Raw genomic sequence first — 24,627 nt, forward strand, 5'->3', positions numbered from 1 at the left:
ATATATGATATATTAAGTTTTGTGTTGACTCTAGGAGTATTGTAGAATCCTACATCTGCCACCTAATCTTTGCACATTTGCACACACAATGACATACACAAGTACAACATTGGGCCAAACAGCCAAACAAAACCGAATGTGCCAAACAACTGTGATTAAATTGGGGTTAATCAGTAATTGGTTCCATCAACTGACTGAGCTTACCCAGTCAAGACAAAATATTGCTGGGTAAGATGAATGCTGGGCCCTCCCCATGACCTGTAAGCGAGTGGTGGTCAGCTGACGCTCAGGGCGTTCAGGGGATTTACATTGATGAAATATGAGCTAATAGAGCCAGCAAAGACTTTCATTGCAGAACGGAAGTTACTCTTGTTTGAGCATCTTATCAATTATAAATAAGATTAAAAAAAGATGTACAGTTGAGGTTAGTGTTTCCTTGATCACCTCCTTAAACTGAAGGAGCTGTGGGGCACAGGCATATCATACTGACCGGTGTACTGAGCAGCTCTTTGTGGACACTTTGGGTTCCTCTGACTTTGAAACTTTTGAGTCTTTGCCAAACAGTCTCATCTTTGTATTTAGGTAAGCAAAGAAGAGTCATTATGGCCTAGACAGACTAGCACAGATTAAGTTTTAGTTAACCATGTCACTCACACAGACACTATTTGCCACACTGGACCATTAGGGTTTTGAATAATTTGTTGTAGCCAAACTCTTACACCGGCTTTAATTGCTGCATGTGAGTGACCTCAAATACCCTGTAAGTGCTGGTAGTCCTGACTGGTGGGATATGCATACTTTAAAAGTAGGACAAAAATGAAAAGGAAGAAGAAAGAGTGGGGAAAAGACATGAAGGCATGAAAACTGCATTAGGCGGTGGCAGCCAACACAGAGAGAAGGATGTGAATGATTCAAGAGGCAAAAGGATTAATAATGCAGGACTCCCTCTCTCCCTCCATCCCAATGTCCCTCTCTCTCCCTCCCCTCCACTGCCTTTATCCTCTGTATCAACTCTTTTGTATATTTCTCCTTCATTCTTTCTACCTAGTGTATTCGCCCCTGATTTGTTCTCTCTGTGGTCAAGTCACTGACCTAACCAGTAGGGGGAGCTCTCCTCATCAAGCCTCTGCTGCTTTCTCCCACTTCTCCTCTCTCCTCCCCTGCTGTGTGCAGGTTTGAGAGTGTGCACCAACTGTGAGACTTTTTTGTAAAAAAAAATTGTTGTTTGAAGAAGTAAAATAATTTCAATGCGTTGCTCATTGACTTTTCCAGTGCCACTTTTGTAGATGTGCGTCTAAGTTATATGTCCATTTCCCTGGCCCGGCAGCACCTGTGTAACCCTTATCAGTGCCCTCTCCCCTCTATACCTCATCACCCTCACCTAAACCGTGGGCAGGAATGACCCGGCCACGGGAATGATGACCTAATTTAATTGCAACACTGATGGCCCGTCAGGAGGCTTTTAATTACCTGCTCATGTTTCTCTCTCTCTCTCTGTCCTCTCTCTCTCTCTCACTCTCTTGATCCTGCAGAACAGAGCTCTAATGGGCAGCATAACCAGGCTATGTGACAATGCCATAGCCCTGGAATCATTCAAAGGCTCTGAGAGAGAGACCAACCCACTCTACAAAGATTACCACGGTAAGAACACACACACTCGCTTATCTTTCTGTCTCTTTTCCATCAGATACACACACATACACACAGGCAGTGCATTAAGGCTGGGGCTGGGCTGTGGATGGAGGCAGGGCAGCCCCCTTGCAGGCCAGGCTGTCAGTGCGCGTTAGTGTGCTGCTGCTCAATCAGACGTGCTCCTCAGTAGACAGGCCGGGGGGGATTCAGCTGCCACGCTGTACCCCCTCTCCCTCGCACCCTCACCCCCTCCATCCCTGCCTCCCTCCCTCCAGCAGAGCCTCTCTCCCTCTCGCCTCGCCCCCTCTCCATCCCCAGTCCCATACCCCTGAGGCTCTGGAGCAGAGCAGACCAACACTGGGGAATCGATATTCTCACCATCACTCTCTCTTCCCCTCTGCCTCTATCTCTCTATCCCTCGCTCAATGTCTCCATGGCCAGCATGCTCTGCTAATAAATGGAGGGCAAGGCTTTCAGTAGGGGAGGAGGACATCGGGAAGGGACGCTGGAGAGATGGAAACGAAGAAAGAGGAGGGGAGGGGATCGTAGTTTGTGTCTGCTCTCCTGGTCTTCCCCATCACTTTTTTCCGTTATGGTTTTAGCATTCCCTCTTTCTCCTGCTTGCTTCCCTCTTTTCTATCACTCTATCACACTCTCCACGCATAAAGGTCAGTTTAAGCGAGTGGGGTATTTTTAGCCGTGCCTCTCGAACTCTCCCACTCACTCTTGCGCTTTTCCTCTCATTTCCCCCCCCCTCCCTCCTCTCCTCGGGATAGACAGCCCTGGTTGTGACAGATGAAGGGATGAGGAGTAAAAACATTCAATGGCAGATTTTGGTTTCATCCAACAGCATGTTTTATTTAGATAACACATCCCATAGTGATCACATTCCTCTGCAGTGTAAAGGCAGGTGGCATTTAAAGCCATTCAACATAGTAATATTGTAGCATTTTCATTTTTAAAAAAAATGATTTTGTATTACAAAAATGTTCTTCAGAATTTGCAATTAATATCATTTGAATGTCTTGTTCAAAAATATATTTGCTCTATATTTTACCAGCCAGAGAAATTCTGGTTGGGTTATGAAATACATTTATGTGTGTGATTGTTTTGATGTGTGTTCATGAGTGCAAATGCATCTGGTACGAGTGTGACAGTGCGTGCGGATGCGCGTGCGTGCGTGTTTGCGGCAGCAGTTCAGGGCTGCTCAAAGCATGCTGGGAAGCCTGTCACTGCAAATCAGGCAAGGGGAAATCACCCAAGTGCACAGAGGAGAGAACCCACCATCCCCCACTTTCTCTGTCTGTGTCCCTTTCTCCATTACTCCCTCGATCTCTTCTTTTCTCTCTCACGCTCATTTATACCACCCCACTTGTACAGTACTTTTCCAGTTGTATGAAAATGTAACTTTGTGGTAAAAAAAAAAAAAAAGGAAATGAGGAACAAAGAGTAACAAAGCAGAGCTTCCTTATAGCCTTTGTGGGAAGCTCTAACTTGTATGTTCATTCGCTCTAATGTGTCCTAGGAATAGTTGGCAAGTTTTCTTTACTGTACACCCATATTCTGGCCTGTGGGGACAAAAGAAGAGAGCAGCAATGCTGATGTAGAAATGTTTACATATATCTGGTAACAATTCATTTCTGAGTTTTGTCTTATATTTACACAGATACCTTTCATTTCACTGAAGTATCACCACGCATAGTTTCCGCTAGTGGAAACTAAAAAAGTGGAAACTTCCCTCAAGGAGATGTGCACATTTAGCTTAAAATCAAAAAAGGAAAACATGTAACATTTATTTAAGCTTTGAAGATTTAATTTTCAAATATTTAGCATTTTGTCATCAGCAGGTGGATCCTTGAAAGACTCCATGTAAGATACAGACTATACTTTCTTCAAGTGAAAACTATTTTTTGTAAATAAGTCAGTCATCATTAAATTTCTTTTTAATCAAATTTGGATATTAACTTCATCATTTGAATTTTGCTAGTAGTTGATTCATAGAAATGCCCTGTTATTATTGCAACGTAATTAACAGATGAATCATCCATTTATGAAATCTTTTGAAGATGTCAGATATTATTTGATATCTTTTCTCATATTTCTGAACGATTATTTCCCAGCACAGATATACTATCTTGTACTAGAAGAGAGCAACTTTCTGTCAGAATAGATATATGGAATATACTAATGTTGCATAAAATCTTAGCGCTGAATTTTGCACTATGTGTAATTTGGACAGAGGAAAAAATGTCCTGAGGACCTGGTCCTCTGTAAGATGCTGTTAACAGGATTTTACACTCACACAAGAAAGCACAACTCAGTCTAGCATAAGGTTGCTTGTTATTGCCACAGTATAATGTACTACATGCACATTGCGGGTAGGACAGAAATGTCTTCCTTGTAGTTTTATTGTAGTTTTAATGCACTTAACCCTTTCAGCTTTAATCTGCTCTCTCTGTCCTTCACAGGCCTGCTACATGTACGCCAGATACCTCACCTGAACTGTCTGGTGAGTCAACTGCCTGACCACAAGGACCTGGCTTTTAAGCTCAAGAGGAAACAGTTCAGCATTGAGGTATGTTGTCAAGGTTACTCAGCACACTCAGGGTTTCTTCATAAACAATACATAGTGTTCAGTGGTTGTACCCTCTTGTTGTATTTTTAATGCTATCTCTCACTCAGATTTTTTTGTTTTGTTTTGTTGCCCCAATTTTATTCCTCTAATGTATTTTTCCTAACTTGCCATGTAACCATTAACCTAAAACAAGAGCTCAATTTAGATGCAAAGTAATTATTTATTAAGAAAGCCATTACATTTGTTACCTCAGCCTTCACTCTGTTCATAACATAACGGTACTGAAATTAAGTGGTGATGGTAATGAGGAGTCTCTCACGTTAGCCAAGCTCTGAAAACCTGTGTTTGCTTTTGTCTGCTATTGGGTGGAAAAATGAAAGGTGAAGCTATTGATTATACACTGTTGCAGACACACTTACCAAAGTGTAACGTCAACAGTCAACAGAGTGAGAAAAATTTCCATCTATATTGATGGATATGAAATGAAAAAATACTGGTGGCAATTTAAGATAAAGTGACAGCATTTTTGATATAAATAAGTATGAGTTAATCACCAGTCATGATAATCCTAAATAGCAACAGCCACAAACAATGTCATGTTAAACATTTTAAACCATTTTAAGCTCTCAAGGAAAAATGCTATGTAAGTGCTGCTCACTTTATCTGGCAGGTCACCTTATATTCTATCCTGAGCTGGCAACAGCCATGACCTGTGGGGAAAAAAACAAGTATCAGACAGCAGCTTTAGCTTTGGGCCCGTTAATTAGTTTCAATAGCAGTGTGATATCCAAAGGGCCTTTACTGCATGAGAACGCAGAGATCCACCAGAGTTAGGAGCTGAATCAAGAATAGGACATGCACTAAAGATGTCTTCTTCTGCTCAGAATGGTTAAAACTTTTTTGCATCCTAGCTTAAAATCTTTCTATTAGCTTGACCGTTTTGAGGAGTACAGGGCACATACAGTACACAGCACAGGACTGTATGGCCTCTCTATTTCTTCATTCATTTTGATTTATGATTTCTCATCCTCTTTCTCTTTCTCTTCCTGTCAGAGACACATCCATTTTGCCCATGTCACATCATCACTCACACTCAGAGTAATCAATCTGTCACTGAACTACCACTCTAGAGACAAATTAAGGGGCCCTCCTCTTAGCTCAGGCTCATGATTGGTCCTCATTACATTATCATTACCTTATCACACCCTCTGGTCCTTGGCTCTTAGTGAGTCCTATTGTCTCAGGCAGGAGGTGAGGGGGAGGAGAGGAATGCCCCCCCCCCCCCCCCCCACCCCCCCCCCCCCCTTAAACCTTCCCTGCATCCTACAATCAACCCCTTCCCATTTTCTGCCAGCCTTCACCATCCTTCGAACCCTTTCTCCTGCCTGCATTGGCCCTCTCCCCCTCCTTCCTCTGACCCCGTGAATAGGCCACTCCAGTATAGATTTATAAGGTCTGTAAAAGTCAAGGTGGTTATTCTCAATGGTCTTTTAATTAGGCCTCTGTATTGGGCAGGCCGGGGGGCTGAGGCCTAGAGCATCCTTGTAGCTCTGTGGGGCCTGGATACTGTGCCATATATCCCAGCAGTACATTGTTAAGACCAAGCTTTGTCTGCCTCCCTTGTTTAAGGAACTTTATTGGAGTTTTTTGTAGAATTGGAACCATACTCTTGCCTTGCCCCCAAAACATGATGGCATTAAAAGGAAATCAGGCTGATGTCCAGAGAGTACTTTTCAAAAAATGGCTGCGATTGTTGAGATAAGTGAATAGATAATATGAAGTGTCAATCACATTCCTTGGCCATGACACATTGTTGTGTCAGGGAATTTCCCAGAGAACATTGTATCATATCACTAGTCATGCATCAAATCAGTCAAAACACAGATTAGTCATTGTAATACGCCATTGCCTTCTCGTGTGGTGTGATTGGATGTCGTTAATTTCTATATCACCTGAGATGGAGATGTCACGAAGGTATGAGTGCGTGTTGGCACTGTATTCTCGTCTGTAGAGGCATTGGTTTAACTCGATATACCTGCATATAAGATCGCACGCAGGACTACCGTTGAGCTCTGACTACGTGGTTCAACATATACTGTGTTTGACCTGTTGGTCAACTACCTCGGTGGGCCGCTGATTGACACATGAGATAGTGATTGGATTCTAAGCCCAGTGTCTGACGTGTGACAGCCCACACCGTCCCTGCTAATCACCTCATTTACTGAAGCTACAGGACTCCTCTGCCTGGGGCCACATAATACAGCATTCTCCTACAGTTTGTCCTGCACTGCTCGGTCCATCTTCTTCTAAATATCAATTGTGGTAGTTCTAGAGCACCTCTCCTGCTGCGTTAAACTCTTAACCCCTTCCACATTTTGAATCTGAATCGGGACTAATTTGTTATGTGGTGGTGATGAATGACAGCTGAATGACAGCTGATTGACAGCGCTAGCTCTTCACCATTTGGTTCAGGCCGCTACATGTCACCCCAACAAAGCACATGGACTCATGCCGGTGACTAATTTCTTAACTGCTGTTTGACTCACGCTTCTAACACCTCAAGAACGCGGAAAAATATTTGTTTACCGACACACAGAGTACAAGTTTTGTCAATAAAGACAAGTTCCTGAATTTAGTTATTTGTAATAATTAATTTTATATTAATTTGATAGGTTTTAATACATTCTTTCCCAAGAACATGCTCAGCACAATCATTAAGGTTCTGTTGGTTCTGTGATAAGGTCACCATGGTAACTGCTGACAATTCAGAGAGTTCAAGCCACGGTTGATGAGCAGTTATTAGCCATGACGCCTGAAGCCAGCATTAACCCATGGCCCTGTCTGAGCAGGTAGAGGAGTGTTAGGTGTTTAGACAAGATTAACACATACTCATAGACACATACACAAACATTGCTTGCTCCCACACATAAAGATATTGACATTCAAGAGGTGGCGTGGCCACATACTTATTGAGAAACATACACACGCACATATGTGACAGACTCTTTCTCAAACACGTACATGTGTGAGAACTTTGCTCTTCACTTACATCAGGCCAACAAAGGCTTCTGTCACTAGTTTCACAATGCAAGATGCTTTGAGGATGAAGCTCTGAAGAATGCAAATGGTATGCAGTTACATTCTTCTTACCTTTGTTTGACCCTTTAAACTGACAGGCAATGTGCCTGTGGGGTACTGGGGTGCCAGAGGCAGGTCACAGTGTCAAATACAGTATAAGATGGGGATTTGTGTCAAATTAGTCTTCTGTTAGAGGCTATTTGAAGGTGTCTGTAGCACTGACATGCTCACTTGGATGGCTGTGTAGTCTGTACACATGTATTGGCTTTGAGGTGAACTTTTATAGTCTTTGAAAATTTTGAGTTTTATGTTAATGGTTTTTGGTTTGATTATTTTTTTGGCATTTTAAAGTTATCATTGGAGAGAAATATTAAAGGAATGATGGGAGTATGGGCGGACATGATGTGATAAAGGTCCAGGGCCACATTCAAACCTAAGATCTTGCTGTGCCTTTATGCAGGATCCAGTTCTTAACTTACTATAAATACTGTTCACGTCAACTTCCAAATCAGAATTACGACCAAGGAACTCAGATTGTTCTGAAAGCTCTGATATATCTTGCTTTGTGCTAAATAATACAGAAACACCTCAAAAAGTGAACAAACACGGATGCCTCACATAAGCCAAAGTCTGGCGGTCAGGTTTTGAAAAAAAAAAAAACCTTCTTTAATGGATATAGTTCCATGTTGACCACTGCACTGTATTTTTTAAACCCTCACACAACCAACTGAGCACTCATACAAGCATCTTGAGTTGTTTAATGACAGGAACACTCAACAAATTGTATGCATGACAATCTTTTCCATCGCCACCTTCCATCCCACATGATGTGAATTTGGCATTAGCCAACAGAGTATATTTTGAAACTGAGTGGAGGGGAAGCAAAGAGGGAGCAGAAAAGGAAATGAAGATGATGATGGTGCTGAGGAGAAGAAGAGTTACGGAGAAGAGGAAGTCGAACTCAAGTCTGAGGGAGGTGTGTAGAGTAGGTTAATGTTTCTTGGCATGTCCTCAAAACGTCTTTAAGACAGCGCCTGTGTCTGCCCCCTGTTGAAGCCTGTGGGTGCCGAGGGAAGGGTGTTAATGGACCTACGTGAGGAACAGAGCGAAGGCTCAGAGAGGAGGGGGGAGGCATAAGCGGAGAGGAGCAGTTAAGTGATTCTCAGGTCAGGTCTAATTAAAATGAGGGCTTTTCCTCAGAGGCACTAAACCATCTTATTGAGAGAGAAATAAAAAGAGAGCTAAAGAAAGAATTGTGGAATGCAGAATGAATTAGACAGAGACCCAGTCCTCGGGGCTTGTTTGTGTATTTGTGTATATGTTTGTTTGTATTCCATGCCTGGTCGTATATCGGCTTCCCCATGTCTCAAATAATGCTTGGTACCAAAGATCAGAGAAAAGCTGATGTTGAAAAGAACTCATATGGAGAAAGAACTGAACTGGGTCATCCAATATTTACTTCCAATAGAGGATCACAATGATTATCCACAGCCTGAGAGTAAACTAAATACAAACAATATTCTTACTGGATGTCGTGAACCTATTAGTAGGATGCAAAAAATCCTAAGGTTCTCTATACATCTGCCTGTGTTTCTTATGTCTGCCTTGGGAATCACAATCAGTTGGGAATGGACCGTTGGAATAATATTCCCTGTAAATAATTTATACTTCCTCCCTTGGTACACACCAGCCTCTGTCGCATTTTGGAATGAGGTGTGCCTATGGTTTGTGCATGTACGAGAAAGAGAAAGAAAGAGCTCACTGCAGGCCAGTCAGTGGCACGCGATCGGACGCCTCAGCCGAACAATATTCACAACATACATCAGATTTGCATTTATTATTTAACAGGGATTTTATCTATTCTGTAAATGTGCATGTGTGTTTGAAAAGGCCCCTGCTTGTGTGGACTCTGTGCTGACTCTTGGGTGTGTGTGGGGGAGTGCAAACGGGTGCGTGTTTTTTGGGTTTGTTTGTTGTGGTATCTGCATGATGTGACTTCCAAGTGATTCAGATTTGCTGCATAGATTTTTGAATTCAGGTCTTTGTTAAATCTATTTATTAAGAAAACCCAACACTTGTCACCTGATGCCAAATTTTACAAGTTTTATGGCTGAAGGTTGAAATTTGGTCAGCTACAGTGCTATAGGTAGTCTGACATAAAGTCAAAGTAGCAGGTGCATAGAGTATGTGTTTGTCCTGACAAGGTCAAGGTTCAGAAATCACTATGGACACTGACAAAAAACAGTCCACAATGAGTTTTTTTTAATTGTGGAATGCCTACAGAGAAAAAGCAGTAGCAATTGTGTTTGCTGTAGTTGAGTCAAAGCTTAGTAAGAGAATATCTGGGACTTGGCCAAATGTGCTGCCCTCTATACTACATCAACACAATGCGGAAACATTGTTTCTTGCAAACGGACAGTATTAAAGCAAAACAAAACAGGGCATATGTGCTGCTCCTGCCAGACTGAGTAAGAGTGTGGTCTGCCTGAACTTGTCCTGGAAGTGAAACTGTTTCATCAGTGAGCAGTGAACCCTTAACATGGTCCATGCACCACTCAGCCCCCATCAGACTAGACCGGCCACATTGGGCTCAGACCTGATTAAAGTAGCCCTAGTTGTCTTCAGCTCCCATTAGGGAGAGGAAGGGAGAGACTGTAACTTGCATGCCACCCTACATCCACGGGGTCTTGTGGTACTATAGGGTATGTGTAAGTGTGTACAGAGAAGGCTTCCATTAGCATAATGGTAGTGACTGGGGAACCATAGGCCCCCTGGTGCTTATAAACTGGGTCTTCACTGTATTCTTGGCTTCTGTTTCATTTTATTGTTATTTCCTAGGCTTTGGAAAATAGTGTCTAATTTTGCCTTAGGTCTGTACACTTTTTGTGCAAGTCTTAAAACACTGTTAAAACTGGTAAATGTGTTCACTGTGATTCCTCTGTAAAACCTCCCAAGCGTAATTCATAAATCATTAGTTTCTTTTGGTTCTTGGTTGTGTAACACTAATACTCGGACTGGCATCTTAATAGAAACAGTTTAATAAACATATGCAGCAAAGTAAATGAAAATATCTGTTGAGTATTTCATTTGAGACATTCATATAATTATTCGCACTGCACTTGATAGGATGTCTTAGAATTTGCAATCACATATGTATATTAAAAAATGCTACATATCAGTATTTTAAAGTCCAAACACTCAGTGCTCAATAACTCAGATAGTCAGTGGTCTAAACAGTTGTTTCTGAAATTGCGCTTAAAAGCAATATTGACATTATTATTCAGACTTGTATAAATAGTGGCAAGAGGCAGAGGTTGTCTTGTTTTGAATGAAACAGTCCCCTCACTGCTGTTGGTCTACAGAGAAAGTTAAAATTGCCGTCATGGGCACAAACAGTTCCATGGTCGGAATGGTTCAAAGGTGGAATGTTGATCCGGAGCAGGAGCATCAAACTCCGCTTCGGTCCTAAAAATAACTTTCCCACACTCTCACCGTGCAGTGTCCTGGGGGGTCAGGAGGAGGAGTGTGTGTGTGTGTGTGTGTGTGTGTGTGTGTGTGTGTGTGTGTGTATTTGTCTGTGTCGCTGCTCCGTATTTATCTAGTTATCCTGTTGTAATGTGAGTACAACACTGTTTAACTTGTAAAATGGGATTCTGTCCACTCTAGCATTTCATATTGTTTTCTAAAATGGTGAAGTCTCTCCTTCTTCTTCCTCCTCAGTAGTTTGGCAGGCAACAAAATTGTGCATTCTTCATCATCTGACCAGTTTTTATAGATATGACCAGATACAGATCACTTATTGACAAATCCTTCTGTTTCTGTTGTCAGTACGACGTGCTGTTGCATTTTGACTCTTAGTGAAATCATCATTTTATACAGTGCAATCATGAAATCATGACTGAAATCATAAACATTATGTCATCAGTAACACCAAACTCCTTTACTGACATACCAAATATATGATCACAGAGAGATATTGCGGCGGCAGAAAGTTGGTTCCTTAACAATAGTTCAGTTCTCAGTCATGTCTGTGAAGATTGACAATCAAAAGTAAAGATTTTAAGAATCTTGTTTTTCCTGTTCTCACCACAAAGTGAGTCCAGAGTCCTTGAAAAGTTAACCCACATGAGGAGATGGTCTTAATGTTAGGGGTCCATAATTTCTAGACTCCTCACAACAGAATATATATTATGTGCTTACTTCATCCATCAGTTTGCATCACAAAAAGAAGGCTTAGTGATGCTGGTTCTGTTTGACACTTAGCCTTTTTCTAAATGCTTTCTCTCTGTCAGCAATCCCTGAATGAGTCCTTGCTTGACGAAAACAAATTGGGTCTCTTGATCCTCTTTTTTTCTCTTTATCTTCAAGCACACCATAAAGGCATTTGTTTCAGCCAATCATGGGATCTACTTAACCCCTGCTACTGTGAATATGGTTGTATTTAAAAAGGATTCACCCAACAGTCAACACAGAGTTGTTTAAAGTGGTGTTGGCCATTGAGAGATGTTGGCCGGCAGCTGAATGTTGCAGCGCTCATGAATTTTATGAGGGCAAGTGTCCCTGTCCTTCAGAGTTCACAGGTGGCTATTGAAAGGCCTGGCCAGATGATGGAGGATAGTTAGGACACATATAGAGCCCTGAATAGACTTTAATTACGCTCTGTAGATGAGTCAGAGGGCCATTTGAAGGACAAGTCTGCACTTCAAAAGGCAAGTTAGAGGGCAAGGTGATGGCACCTTATCGAAAAGTTAGCGACCCTATCCATTAGTTGACGCATACGTGAGTCAGTGGTCTTGTTTTTATGCAGCAAAAATAGAACAACTTTCTTTGTGCATTTGTGAAGTGTGTGTGCGCACTACCTAACACACATATACGTGAATGTGTGAAGGTGGGGGAGGCTTTGGGTGGGAGAATACTCCAGTGTGTGGCTTAACCAAACTCTCCTTTTGTCCCTAACAATGATGAGTGATGATGAGTGACAGGGGTGTTAGGAGTGGGATCTGGGGAACAGAATGCGCCTAAGCAGTGCTCACCCAAACTCACACAAAAGGCAGCAAAAGGTCAAATCTGAGGCAAGCTTCTTATGTACTTGCATATAATATTTTATTAACCATTGTCGTGCGTCACTTAAAAAACCTAAAATACCAGTATTATTTTGATGCATTACACTCTTGTTCATGATTTTTGAAAACGGTTTTATAATTATTTTTGAAGAAGCGTTCTTGTCAGTTGTTGGTTAAAGAAAAATGATTTTACTACTGGTAGTCTATCACACTGAGCTCCTGATATACCTCCTGCCTTTTCTTTGCCCTCATTTCAAACTTTAATAACAAGACTTGCCGCAAGACGCTCTCTTTCTCTCTCAGCATCCTTCCCTTCTATTAACCCAACCAAAATACGTATCAGTATATCCCCTCTCTCTGAAGCAAGACGAAAACATGCACAGTTGTCCTTTTGTTACACAAAATCTATACATTCTGCTTAAACAGCCCAACTACACACACACATACACACACACACACACACACACACACACACACACCCCTCCTCTCATCCCCCCCCACACACATTATGCCCTACTGCTAGCTAGGGATGAGGAGGACTTGCGTGCAAGTGTTTCCCAGGAGGCAATTGTAGACTGAGGGTTCTGAGGCCTGGGGATGGCTCTAGATGGCGGTTAGCGAGGAACCAGTATTTTTTTTTGCCTGCGCTCCTCCTTCCCCTCCCCCTTTCTGAGCTCAGGCAGTGATCGTAATGGGGGGTGACAGCTCACCTCTCCCTAGCGTGCCTACGGTCCTCAGAGCGTTAGACCCCCCCGCGTAACCCCACCACCACCCCCCAAGTCCCGGAAGGCCACAAAGGTTACTCCATATGTTAGTCTGAGGATTCTTATGAATCTTTTTTTTTTTTTTTTCCCTTCAGACAAGTGTATTTACTATCGAGTCTAGAAAGATTTGTCAGAATCAAATCTAGGTGTACTTCTGTTTGATCCCCTCACGATTAATATATTTGTCCAGGATGGAGTCTCTTTCATTGTTTTATGTTTTTTTTTTTTTTTGCTCTGTCATCCTCTGCCCCCTTGTTCTTCTGTATGAGTTGCGACTCAGTGGTGTGAAAAGATCCAGGGCCCGGAGTTTCACATCTATTAAAGGCTTCATGTTTGGAGAGGGAAGTGATCTGATGGCCTGATGTTCTACGCTCACTTACACAGACTGTTTGTATGGGGACGTCATGTACGCTCGCTTCATCGTCCCCTGTGAATGTGTGTGTGTGTGCATGCAAATGTGTGCGTATTTGTGTGTCTACATTTAGTATGCATTTAATCCTGACGGTGTTTCCTTACGTGCCTTTGAAATTTTATAACAGTAGTTTTGTTTAAGTGTCCTGAGTATTATTTTTTAAATCACTTTTAGTTTATTTTATTTGACAAGAAGTAAAACTAACAGATACACCTGAGCTTAATTGCTAAGTTGAAAAAGTTTGAGGAAATGAAGTATTGTTTGCTTACTTGTAGGTGTGATGGGAATATTTTATATCAAAGTTTTCACTTCATTTACTCATCAGAAATAACCTGCTTACCTTAACAAAACAAAAGATCTCAATGAGCATCCCTCCAGATAAATCTCAGGACATGGAAGTTAACAGCCTCCTTTGATGCACATCATAAAAAACACTGACATTCAGCTGTCATCGCTTGAGCTTTCAGCATCAACCAAAGTCTTGCAAGGAGACGGAAGATTTAATGCACAAGATTATAATTAAATCAGTACTGTGAATTTCTTGCACATGTCGATATACTGCACATCTTTGTGTGTGTGTGTGTGTGTGTGTGTGTGTGTGTGTGTGTGTGTATGTGTGGGCACCTTCGAGTTGTCATAAGAGTGTCTTGGATAACTGGCTAGTGGAAATGTATAATGAGTAGTGTGGGTATTGAAAGGAGGGTTTGCGTGCTTAGATGGGCGAGGAATAGAGCACAAAAGCATGTGTAGTGGTGAATATTAGAGTAGCCAGAGTGTTAGCAAGGTCACTCTGCGTACAGAAAGAAGTGCTTTCCCTTCTGAAACTCACTCACTCTCCCTTTTTCTGTCTCCCTCTCACTTTGTTTTTTTTATTTTATTTTTGTTGGACTCGCTCCCTCTACTCCTCTTTTTTTAATCATAGTCAGCTTTTTCACAGTGTTGCTCTGTCTACGTTCAGGGCCATTTTTCCAACTTAACAGCCTTCACATTCACCCTTTTCACCTCATTTGCTCCCAGACACGAAGTCAACTTGGCATCCTTTAAGATGGTGTCTGTTTAAAGATGTTGTAATCATTGTGAACATTCAAGCTAAACTCAATTGCTGAACCTCATTTGCCCTCCCTCCTCCCCAAAAAGAGAGATAGGCGATCTCATTTGGATGGACGGACAGAAGTGCACAGGCACAGCAGCACTGCTGTGGGAATCAATTTGCAAGGTTAGAATATGCGAGATAAGTGCCAAAGGGGGTGTGTGCAGCTTCCCGGCATCCTCTCCAAACACCCTGCAGGCTAAAGTGGAATCCCAGCCACGCCCCACATATCACCCCATGTGATGTTTGAGGACCCATCCTGCATCTACTGTACCCTACTACTGACACGCAACATTTGTTAGTCTTTTTTTTAACCTCACCAGCCCTCTATATTTTCTCTATGTACAAGTGCATCAACACTTCTGGCCTTAATGGCAGCCTACATATCAGAGAGGAGGCACTGGCCTGGTGTAATCTGACTTGTCTTAATTACAGGCAGTATCCAGTAATAGGCTGCTTCCATAGATATCAGCCATTAGAGCAGTGTCTCCGACAGGAGAGGCCTGATTGGCTATGAGGTAGGTGATAAAGAAGCCATGCCTCATTTACCTCCAATTTTTTTGTTCACACATCCCTGTATTAAAGTCAAGCGTGAAGATGGCAAAGGACTGTGTTAAACTGATTTATGTGCTCTCCTATGTGTTGGTAGCTAATCTGCTCCTCCTGATTGCATTGTCAGCAATCAGTGCTGCTGTACAAGTAAATGATTTCACCGGATGGAAGTTGTTTCAGCAAAGTTTTGAATGCCGAAGTTTTCATTAAATGCTCGCTTTTAAATTGATATGAATAGTACATTCCTCTGTTGCCAGCTTACAGGACCCTGCCCAGGCTTCAGGCTTGCCTGTGTGGTTTCAGCTCCAAAACCTCAAACCAGCAGCTCTTGTCAGCTAATTGAACCAAACCACAACAAGTGTCCTTAAATAGACTTTACAAACTTGAACAAGAAGTTCTTCATTCAGGAAGCTTTTATTGTTCCCTCAACTCTCTGTACTTGACTGCTTTTCTTCCTTCCCCACAAGTATACACACGCCCTCTGACTGACTCATAACAGCGCTGTCCTTTAGGGTGAGCTTGGATGCTATAATGTACACTGATGTAAACGATGACCAGAAGGATATTGATGATGCATTCACAAATGTTCCATCTCACTCATTCACTTTACCTTTGTTAGCACCAGAGCAGCATGTGACCTGATGGCATGATATGTTTGAGTAATTCCACAGATCGCTTCACCATCCATTTCATATGCCATAAAACAAAGTGAAACCATTAAAGATAATATACCCATTATTAGTATGGAAATTAGAAATGGAATGCCATAGAGTACTGAAAGCTTGTCACTTGAGTGACAGTTAAAGACACTCCTGGTTCAGTGCACTGTATTTAAGATATGTTTGATGTTTTTCAAACTCCATATTTGGCACATTATCCTCGGGTGGCAGCTCACACCTTGTTGGTATTTAAGACAGATTTCAACGAATATTACTGGATTGTGGTGGCGGTTGCATTTAAGGGTGCAGCTCACTCATAACAGGGAGGTGTCGTCTGCTGACAGATCACTGTCTGGATGAGAGAGCACAGCAGCATCCCACCTCATTACCGTAGCAACACACTAACCGAGGGACCGACACACTGCTCGCTGTGATTAAGATGTAAATTTCCTCTAATTGGAATGTAAATTCATACATTTATATGAAGACGTCAGCTGTCAGATTGCAATATTGTGTCCTTTTTTCTCCCTCTCCCCTGTTCCCTAGGCAGGGACTAGGTGCCTGTAATCTGTATCATACTCCCGCAGCCCATCCTGGGATTTGCCGTTTGTTTAATGGCAGGCCCATTGTCTTTCATCCAGCCCATCATTGTAATGCTTCCCATTCATGTTTCTGTGTTTTGTTGCAGTCTGATTTGCTCTCGCTACCTGTGTTTGTTTCCCCATGCATGGCTGAGCCGTCAGGGCTTTGGGGACAGGGAGGGACTTTGAGACGGGACTGGGGTCATTGGGTGGCCGTATTTTGTGTGTGCATCGATTACTTCTGCTGAATGTTCCTCAATGCAAATAAGTCTGCCACTTTGAGAGGAAGCACATGTATCTGAAGTAATTAATTTTACCCTTGAATGCCAGCTGTGGTGTTGGTGTGACGTGTTCCAAATTGAGCTTTCTCACCAAAAAGGTGTTAATTTAGGGATTTGGCAGATGAAGTAAGTGTGTTTGCCAATGTATATGGCCCATATAAATGGGATGCGTCGTTTTTGTCCCTGCTAATTCTGAGATTGTGTTATCATGTGGTATTGTGTGATTACATTGTGATATGGGACATTGAGACTGTCACTTTTAAATTGACACCATACAAAATACTTACTGTAAATGTTTCTCGACCGGGGAAGGATTTTATTGTTCCTGGGTCTCGTCTGTGTTATCTGTAAGATCAGATGATAAAATTCTTACATAATTCATCTAAATGAGTATTTTAAAACTACCCTTTAAAATGACCTTTTGTGTGCATGTTTTCCAAATAAAAAGCACCTAGTTAGCAAACTGGGTAGCACTCTACTGCTTACAATAATAGACACTGTACAGCTCTACAAACAGACATGTAGTTTGCAAACCAGGCAGAGTGTTATCATTGCATTTGAGAATGAATAAAAAAACACCAAACACATTGAACAATTCTGAACATTTCTACTACTGATTGGGAGAAAATAGAGGGCAATGAAACAAAAAAACAACATATAAACATATTTAGGATGTTTTATGCTTACAGTTCAAACACTTAAGTAGGTTTTAGAAAGGATACTAATCCTACCTTCACACAACAACCTTTACCGATACCCGTCTGAACAGGTCATGCTCCTAAACTGATCCTCATGAGCAAACAAACAATAACAAAATGTTGTACCTCCATACTCATGCAGAAATAAACAAAAAGTCATGTGTATAAGGAGGTGAAGGAGAGGTAAGAATTTAGTCATTATTTTGCGGGGCTGTCCTCCATCTTTCCCTATTGGCACCACTAATGTTATTTACATTAGACCACCAGTGTAGATTCAAGATTAATCTTGCGTTGAAGTGATGTAAAAGTCACATGTATAGCAAAACTTGTGATGTTACCGTTCATATTGAAGTCACATTGCTGTAAGTCTGATATGCATTCAGGTTAAAAACAGCACTGCTTAAAAAATGGAAGGGGCTGAGTTGGTGATGCCTCAGGTAAAGAGGAGACAATGAAAGTTATTTAATTAAGTTAGTTTGCACAGCATACTGCACAGTGAGCAGAATATTAAGGACTATTAAACCGCAGCCACATTAGTATCACATATCTTAATGGTTTCCGAGCTTCAGTCACTTGAACTTTCAATTCACAAACCACAAACACGTGGTTGTGAGTTTGTGAAATCACTTCCAGTTGTTGTGCAAAAGACAGAACTGACTGGCGTGCCAGATCCTACCCAATGAACATGTTTTGATGAGTACAAACAAAAGCAGGAAAATTTCTTTTTGTTTGTATATTTGTGGATTGCACAGATCATCAAGCATCTCTGGGTGTGTCCTCAAGGATCCTGCATATCTCCTGTACATTCCTCTCAGGCACAGGTAGTGTGTGAAATCTCACAGGTCACGCAAACCTTTCTATACAAGAGTTTCAGATGCTGGAGTTCGTTGTTGGCGTGTTTCCCAGGGCATTTCCTCCATTTTTCACACGCTCTGTGTTTGTGCTGATATATTGAAATGTGTGCTCATATGTATGTGTGTGTGTGTGTGTGCCTTACAGACCTTAATCATATAAAAACATAAACCTTAAAGACAATGTGATGTGTTCACAGTATATCAGTGTGCATGAAGGGTGTTGCAGGATTTGACAACAGCATGTGTAGGTGTTACAGGGAGCAGGAAATTAAAAACCTTTGGAGCTCCCAAGAGGAACCTCCAGGCCCCCTCAAGCAGGGAAGAAGAAGAGAAATACTCAAAGGGGCTATTATATTTTTAGGTACAGCTGCAGGGCATACGAGGTGAACTTGTGTGAAAGACACAGTGGTTATTGAAAGGCCAAAAAATCTTTTCACAAACCACGCAATGAGTGTTGTGTTTGCATACGGCTGGGCCTAGAATTCCCATGCCTCCTGATTCCAGCTGAGGGTTGAGCTGTACACTAGGAATCCTGACTATGTTGCCACAGCATGTCGACACTACTCCACCCACCTGTGGCACCAGACCTACGCGGCATGCCCTTCCTCAATTAGCCCTCCGTCAGGAAGGAATCTTAATAAACCTGCTCCTTTCACTTCTATTCCATCCATCACCTTCTGTTTATTACACTGAATCAACGGCGTGGAAAACTGACACGTTTCCCAGCCGTTGTTTCTGATAACCAGGAATCTGCCTCTGGTCAGGTGAACTGGCCGGCTCTGATCATGTGGGTTATTTTCAAGTTTGGGATGTGCTTGTAGCCTTTTAGGGATTACATGCTGATACACCCCCCCCCACACCATACAGCACCCATTGCCTCACAGATCCACCTATCACCTGATTGTTCAGGTGTTAGAGGAGGAAATGAATCATTCTCCTGTTTTGCCTTTGGGTGCTATAAAAAATAGTTCACTTATTGTACAAGTTGCTTCTTAATTGGGGTTTAGAAATGTGTAATTAATGACTTTCATCATTTTAATCTTTGTAAAATATTATCAGTGATGATAATATTTGATAAAGAATGTCACTTAACTAACCAGGCTTGGCTCATCATGATCCAGACTCAACTCTCTCCTTCCTTTGTAGGACCATAGACACTGTACAGACACATGAGAGGAGTGGTAGGAAGGAACTGGGGCAGAGCGAGAGACAGTCAGAGAGACAGTCAGAGAAAGAGAAAGAGACCATTTTGTCCCCCAGGTATGACAGAGTAACTCATGCAGAAAGATCCCACATGGAGGGAGGTGGGAGCGAGAGGGGGGGGGTTGAAGGAGCTCTTGGCTTCCTCTCCTCGCTTATGAAAACACATCTGTCTTCTTTTCTCTGCCACACACCTTTTCTGCATCCTTCGCTCACCTTCTCACTCCTGTAACAGAAACTTTGAACTGTTGACTGTTCAAACACTTTTTTCTCATATTTTGGAGCGGCCAGAAACTGTATTCCTTCCGAGTGTTTCTTGTCACATTTCATGCCACCTGCCATATTTTGTCAAACTTTCTAGGGATCGAGCTCTTTGGCCGCGAGCGCTGGTTCATTCTCTTTTTAGCCAATGTTCTTTGGCCTTCGGACACACTGCTGTTACCGTTACCCCAAGCGGTCCGTCTTACATGCAAATATGTGTCGGCTCAACAGTGATCACCATTTTAGTCCACGGCAGAGCTATCTCATGGCTGCATGCATTAAAACAATTAAACTTTTCCCCTCCCCCGCCACAACAATCATTTGCGGATGTGTTGGGTGAAATTTAGCAAGAAATTATCATTTTCTGAATCACTTCACTCTGCTTGCTCGGTGTTTGTTTCATTCTTTCTCTTTCTCCGTTTTGTCTTTGAGCTCTTTAAAAGACTTGGAGCCCCCTGCATGTTCTTCTTTTTGCTTCCTTTCTCTGTACTTTTTTTTTTTTCATCATTATCCAACAGCACTTTTCTGTGCGTGCAAATGCTTTCTGAACGGCGTCCTTTCTTCCCTTTCAGGCTGGATGTCATTGTTGCTGCCTGTGGGCTGGGTGTATTTATTTAGGGGTAATTGGTGTGTGGATGAGTGAGGTAATGAGGTGCATCCACACTTGGCTGCTCCCCTCCCTGAGAGCCTGAGACAGACGTAGCCTAGCTGGGCTTCGGCTTGAGCTGTACCACACTGCTGTCTCCTCCACACAAGCCAGAATGGCTCTTTCATACCCAGGTGGACAAACACAATCACTGGGGCTGATACCTCAATGAGGCGTCTGCAGTTTGAAGTGGTATGTGTGTATACGCGTGCATGAGTCCATGTGCTCGCATGTGTGTATTCATGTGCATGTATTTGTGGGTGGAGAGGGGGAAAAAAACACCGCTTGGTTGTTTGCCTGTGTCTGTCTTGAGTCCTTGTTTGTCTTGCGGCTTGTGTTTGTATAAGTGATTTTCCCTGTGTGTTTGCAAGTGCATGTATATCAGGCTGAGTGGGTGTTCAATGGAGCTCAAGGAGGACCTTTGGCTCTCATAGCCCCCTGCCAACCTCAAACTGCCCCTAATGTCCTGCAGAGTTACCTAATGATTTCACTTACACCTCCCTTATCTGTCTGGCCCGTGTGGCAGCAACCGTCTGACGCTTCAGCCTTTACATGCCATTTGCTGCCTCATATCCTGTGAAATTCAATTGCACAGCACCAACTGTAGCCAGAGTAGGGGGCTCTCTCTCTCTCTCTCTCTCTCTCTCTCTCTCTCTCTCTCTCTCTCTCTCTCTCTCTCTCTCTCCCTCTCTCCCTCTCTCTCCTTGCTCTCTCTCCCTCTGTCCATATTTGTAAATACAAACGTAAACAGTTCTACCATCATCACACTTTTTTTCCACATTATCTCAGAGCAACCTTGCGTTTTAGTGTTTTAGCACTCTAAAGTGACACTTCACTTCGCCACAGCGTGACAAATTCTGAATGAGCCGTAGAAGTTTTAAACCAGAAAGCTCGGATGTTTGAGGCTGCCCACAGGTGTTCGCTAGATAATATTATGCATAGATTGTTTTGTTGTTATCAGGGTAATTGGTGTAGACCTGCCAGCCTTTGATAGACACACAATTACTGTATGTGATGCATAAGTGGACTCATTTTAGGGCAGGATTTTGAGTTGCTAATGGTGCATTATTCAGCTTTTGGTCTGTCCCCAAAAGTGCTGGGCCAAATCAAACACGCCGCTCCAGGGTAATTGAGGCCCACTCCGCACCCCCTGCAGTGAGCAAGGCAGAACTGTAATCCCCTGACAACTCTGACTTGGCCCCAATCTGGCAGGCCGCCCATTTCCCAGCAAAACGCCTAACTCGGCACCGGGAAGAATGAAGAAGCTGATAGTCACATTTGGAGCGCTTTCCAAATTTGTTATTCTTTTCAACTCGCCAGCCCTCTGTCGCCATCTCCGAACTTACCCTTACTTTTTTATTTTAAACTATAGTTAATACAACATAATTGGACAGTAATTACACACCATCAAACTAATATCCTTACTCATTAGTCTCCTCAAGGTTTTGTGGTTTTATGATCAAAGGTTTTTGACAAATACATCTAATCACCGAAAAACTTTCCCTTGTCTTTTAAAACAGTTTTGCCTTACAGGTTTCCAGAAGCTCTACCACAAAATCAAAGGCTACAGTAATTACAGAAATTTTCTGCTAAATTTTGAAATGAATTTTGGACTGAAATCCAACCATTCTGTTCATTTTGTCAGATGTAGTTCTATGAAATTAAAAAAGAAAAAGATTCTCATCATTGTTTTGATTGATAGTGACTTCAGAGTTTTTTTTTACCTCACTACTGAACCTGCATGTTACCTGCAGATGCACTCTGTTTAGGCATATAATACACTCCTGCTCCAGTTGGCTCAAGGCTGCCCATGATTCCAAAACATCGGAGTTGTGATGATGAAAAATTTTGCATAACCAGTTCTTCTTTTGTGTAGTTTTGCATATACTGTTAAAGGCAGTAGAATTTTGCCAAAAATAATAACCCAAATTATTTTATTGTATTTAATGTTCCATGCTTGCACCTTCAGGGAAAATCAAAGTATTAAAAAATATCTAATGTGACATTTCACAAAAGACATTAAATATCACATTTTATAACAGCTCTTGTGATGGAAACTCAACATTCTTACTTTTGTTGTAACAAATCTTTAATGGAGAAATTAAAGCTAGTGTCTTTTCCTTTCACTTATCTGCACACATTTTGCTATTGTTTTGAAAATCTGAACATTGTCTGCAGTGCCACCTCTTATAGGGGTCATTTGCAGAGAGGGTATCACATGCATTTAACACTGTCTCTCTGATTTTTAAGTTTAGCATGCATTCTCCCCAGGCCCTGGCTCACTGTTTTAATGGCTTTAGTAATGCGTCACAATTAACACTCAGCCAGCGCTCTAGGTTAGGTAATGGCTGGTGTGTTTCAGGCTAAATTAGAAAACACAAAACAAGAATCCCCATCACCCACGGTGCTTCTAGGACCTAGGGGTAATGGGGAAAATGGAAGGTGGTGAATTTTTTGACAGGGCAGCCGAGGTGATGTCTCATTCCCTCTGACATCTTGAACACCCTAAAGGTGGCTTTGCCAACAGTCTACCCAGGAAGCACCTCACCTAGCTGTGGCTAAATTTACACAACCACCTGCCCACAGGGGAGTGTTCTGGAGATGAGAGCAGAGGTAGAGGTGGGGTGGGGGTGGAGGGCAAATAGGATGAGAGAGAAGGAGGAGGTAGGAGACTGAAGTGTGTCTGTGTGTCAGTGGTTAAATTCATATTACACAAGTAACTACATTAATTGCTAATATTCAGCTCAGATTTTGGATTTTTATCCAACACATTTTGCTGTGTCATAATGTATATTAACTATTTTGTGCCTCTTGACTTGCTCTTCCTTTTTTGCATGTTCCTCTATAGTGCTGTAAATTTGCAAAGGGGAGACAGTGAATAGGTCAGATTTGGGTTAAGGGTTCAGTAGATTAGTGTAACGAAGCATTTCAACCTCCAACAATTCCAGTACATGTCCAGTACAAGTGAAAGCACATCAGCCTTCCTCTTATACCAGTCCACTGTGTAACTGTGAAAGAGGTGTGAAGGTATATCTGAATATTGACATATCCAGGACCTTTATATTTTTTCATTCCATGACCTTTTAATTTTTAATTTAATTTAATTTTACGTGACTTGGTTTAGTATGGTCTGTTGACTGTTTATGTGAAAAGGTTGTTGCAGCTGTTATGCTGTTGGTGTATAAAACACCACATACACTTGTGTCCAGTTTATTAGGTACACCTAACTAAAACTACTGCAATCTAATAAAACAGCCCCGCAATAACGTCAAAAAAGGTATAATGTTCTGCTTTTGTTGAAATAGCTTTGTAATTTTTTCAAATTTCTGGTCATTTTGGAGGCTGTAGTTTGTGATGCTGTTGAATTGTATTAATTTAAACTGACAGAAGTTGTGTGTGTTTGTGTGCATGTTTGTGTGTGTGTGTGTATACACACCTTTATTCACTTGAATGTCCAAAATTTTTGACTGGTACTTTATACATTTCATCCAGCCCATTTATCATCAGTTATTGAGTGGGAAAACACCTCTCAGCATATAACCGAATACAATTCAACAGCACCACAAACTACAGCCTCCAAAATTACTGTTGAGTTGAATTAACACCTCTGTAAAACAAGCCCAACAAAAACTGGACATTATAACCTTGATTAAGGTAGGATTTATTGCAGGCTGTTGTATTAGACTGCATTCATTTTAGCTAGGTATACCTACTATACTGGCAACTGAGCGTATATTGCCAATTATTTTTTATATCGCCACATTAAATTTTGCCCTTTAAAACTGTATATTCATGCTTTTTATAAATTTACTCAAAGGCTGCCTATATTGAAGCTCTCAAGATGGACAGTCGAATAGAATGGTAACAATTCTAGATGCTCCCGAGTGGCAGAGTTCAGGCGTTTTGCCTGTGGGCTGATGTGGAGTGAATGGCCTTAGAGGCTCTAGGCTGGTCTATGTGTGGCCCGGCTGGTCCAAGTCAGCAGTAATGACTGGCTTTGGCCAGCATGCCTGTTAATGTGAATGGGGTTACTCTGGGCAACACCTTTTCAGCTGGGTCCTATGAAGTCCCCAGTATGGTGGTCTTTGTCCGCACAAGGGCTGTCCTCTCAGCAAAAAGGGTTCCTTTTTTGTGAGGACTATCAACTGGTGATGGATTATACCCACCCCCCTTTATTCATCCGGGCAGACAAACAGACACGGATGCATGCAAACATACATACACTCTCACACATGCGGGCACCCACAAAGACACCGAAAGTGTTACAAGCACATCAGCACA

General features: G+C 42.1%; 1 protein-coding gene across 1 annotated transcript in view; it reads left to right on the top strand.

Moving 5' to 3' along the window:
• The window catches only part of elp4 (elongator acetyltransferase complex subunit 4), a 53,574-nt gene that overhangs the window by 18,502 nt on the left and 10,445 nt on the right, over nucleotides 1-24,627 (top strand). The window contains exons 8-9 of the mRNA XM_042410872.1: nucleotides 1,533-1,641; nucleotides 4,101-4,207. Coding sequence (XP_042266806.1) covers nucleotides 1,533-1,641; nucleotides 4,101-4,207 — 216 coding nt within the window. The remainder of the gene's footprint in view (nucleotides 1-1,532; nucleotides 1,642-4,100; nucleotides 4,208-24,627) is intronic.

This window comes from Thunnus maccoyii, chromosome 1 (assembly GCF_910596095.1).
Source record: "Thunnus maccoyii chromosome 1, fThuMac1.1, whole genome shotgun sequence".
Taxonomy (NCBI): Eukaryota; Metazoa; Chordata; class Actinopteri; order Scombriformes; family Scombridae; genus Thunnus; species Thunnus maccoyii.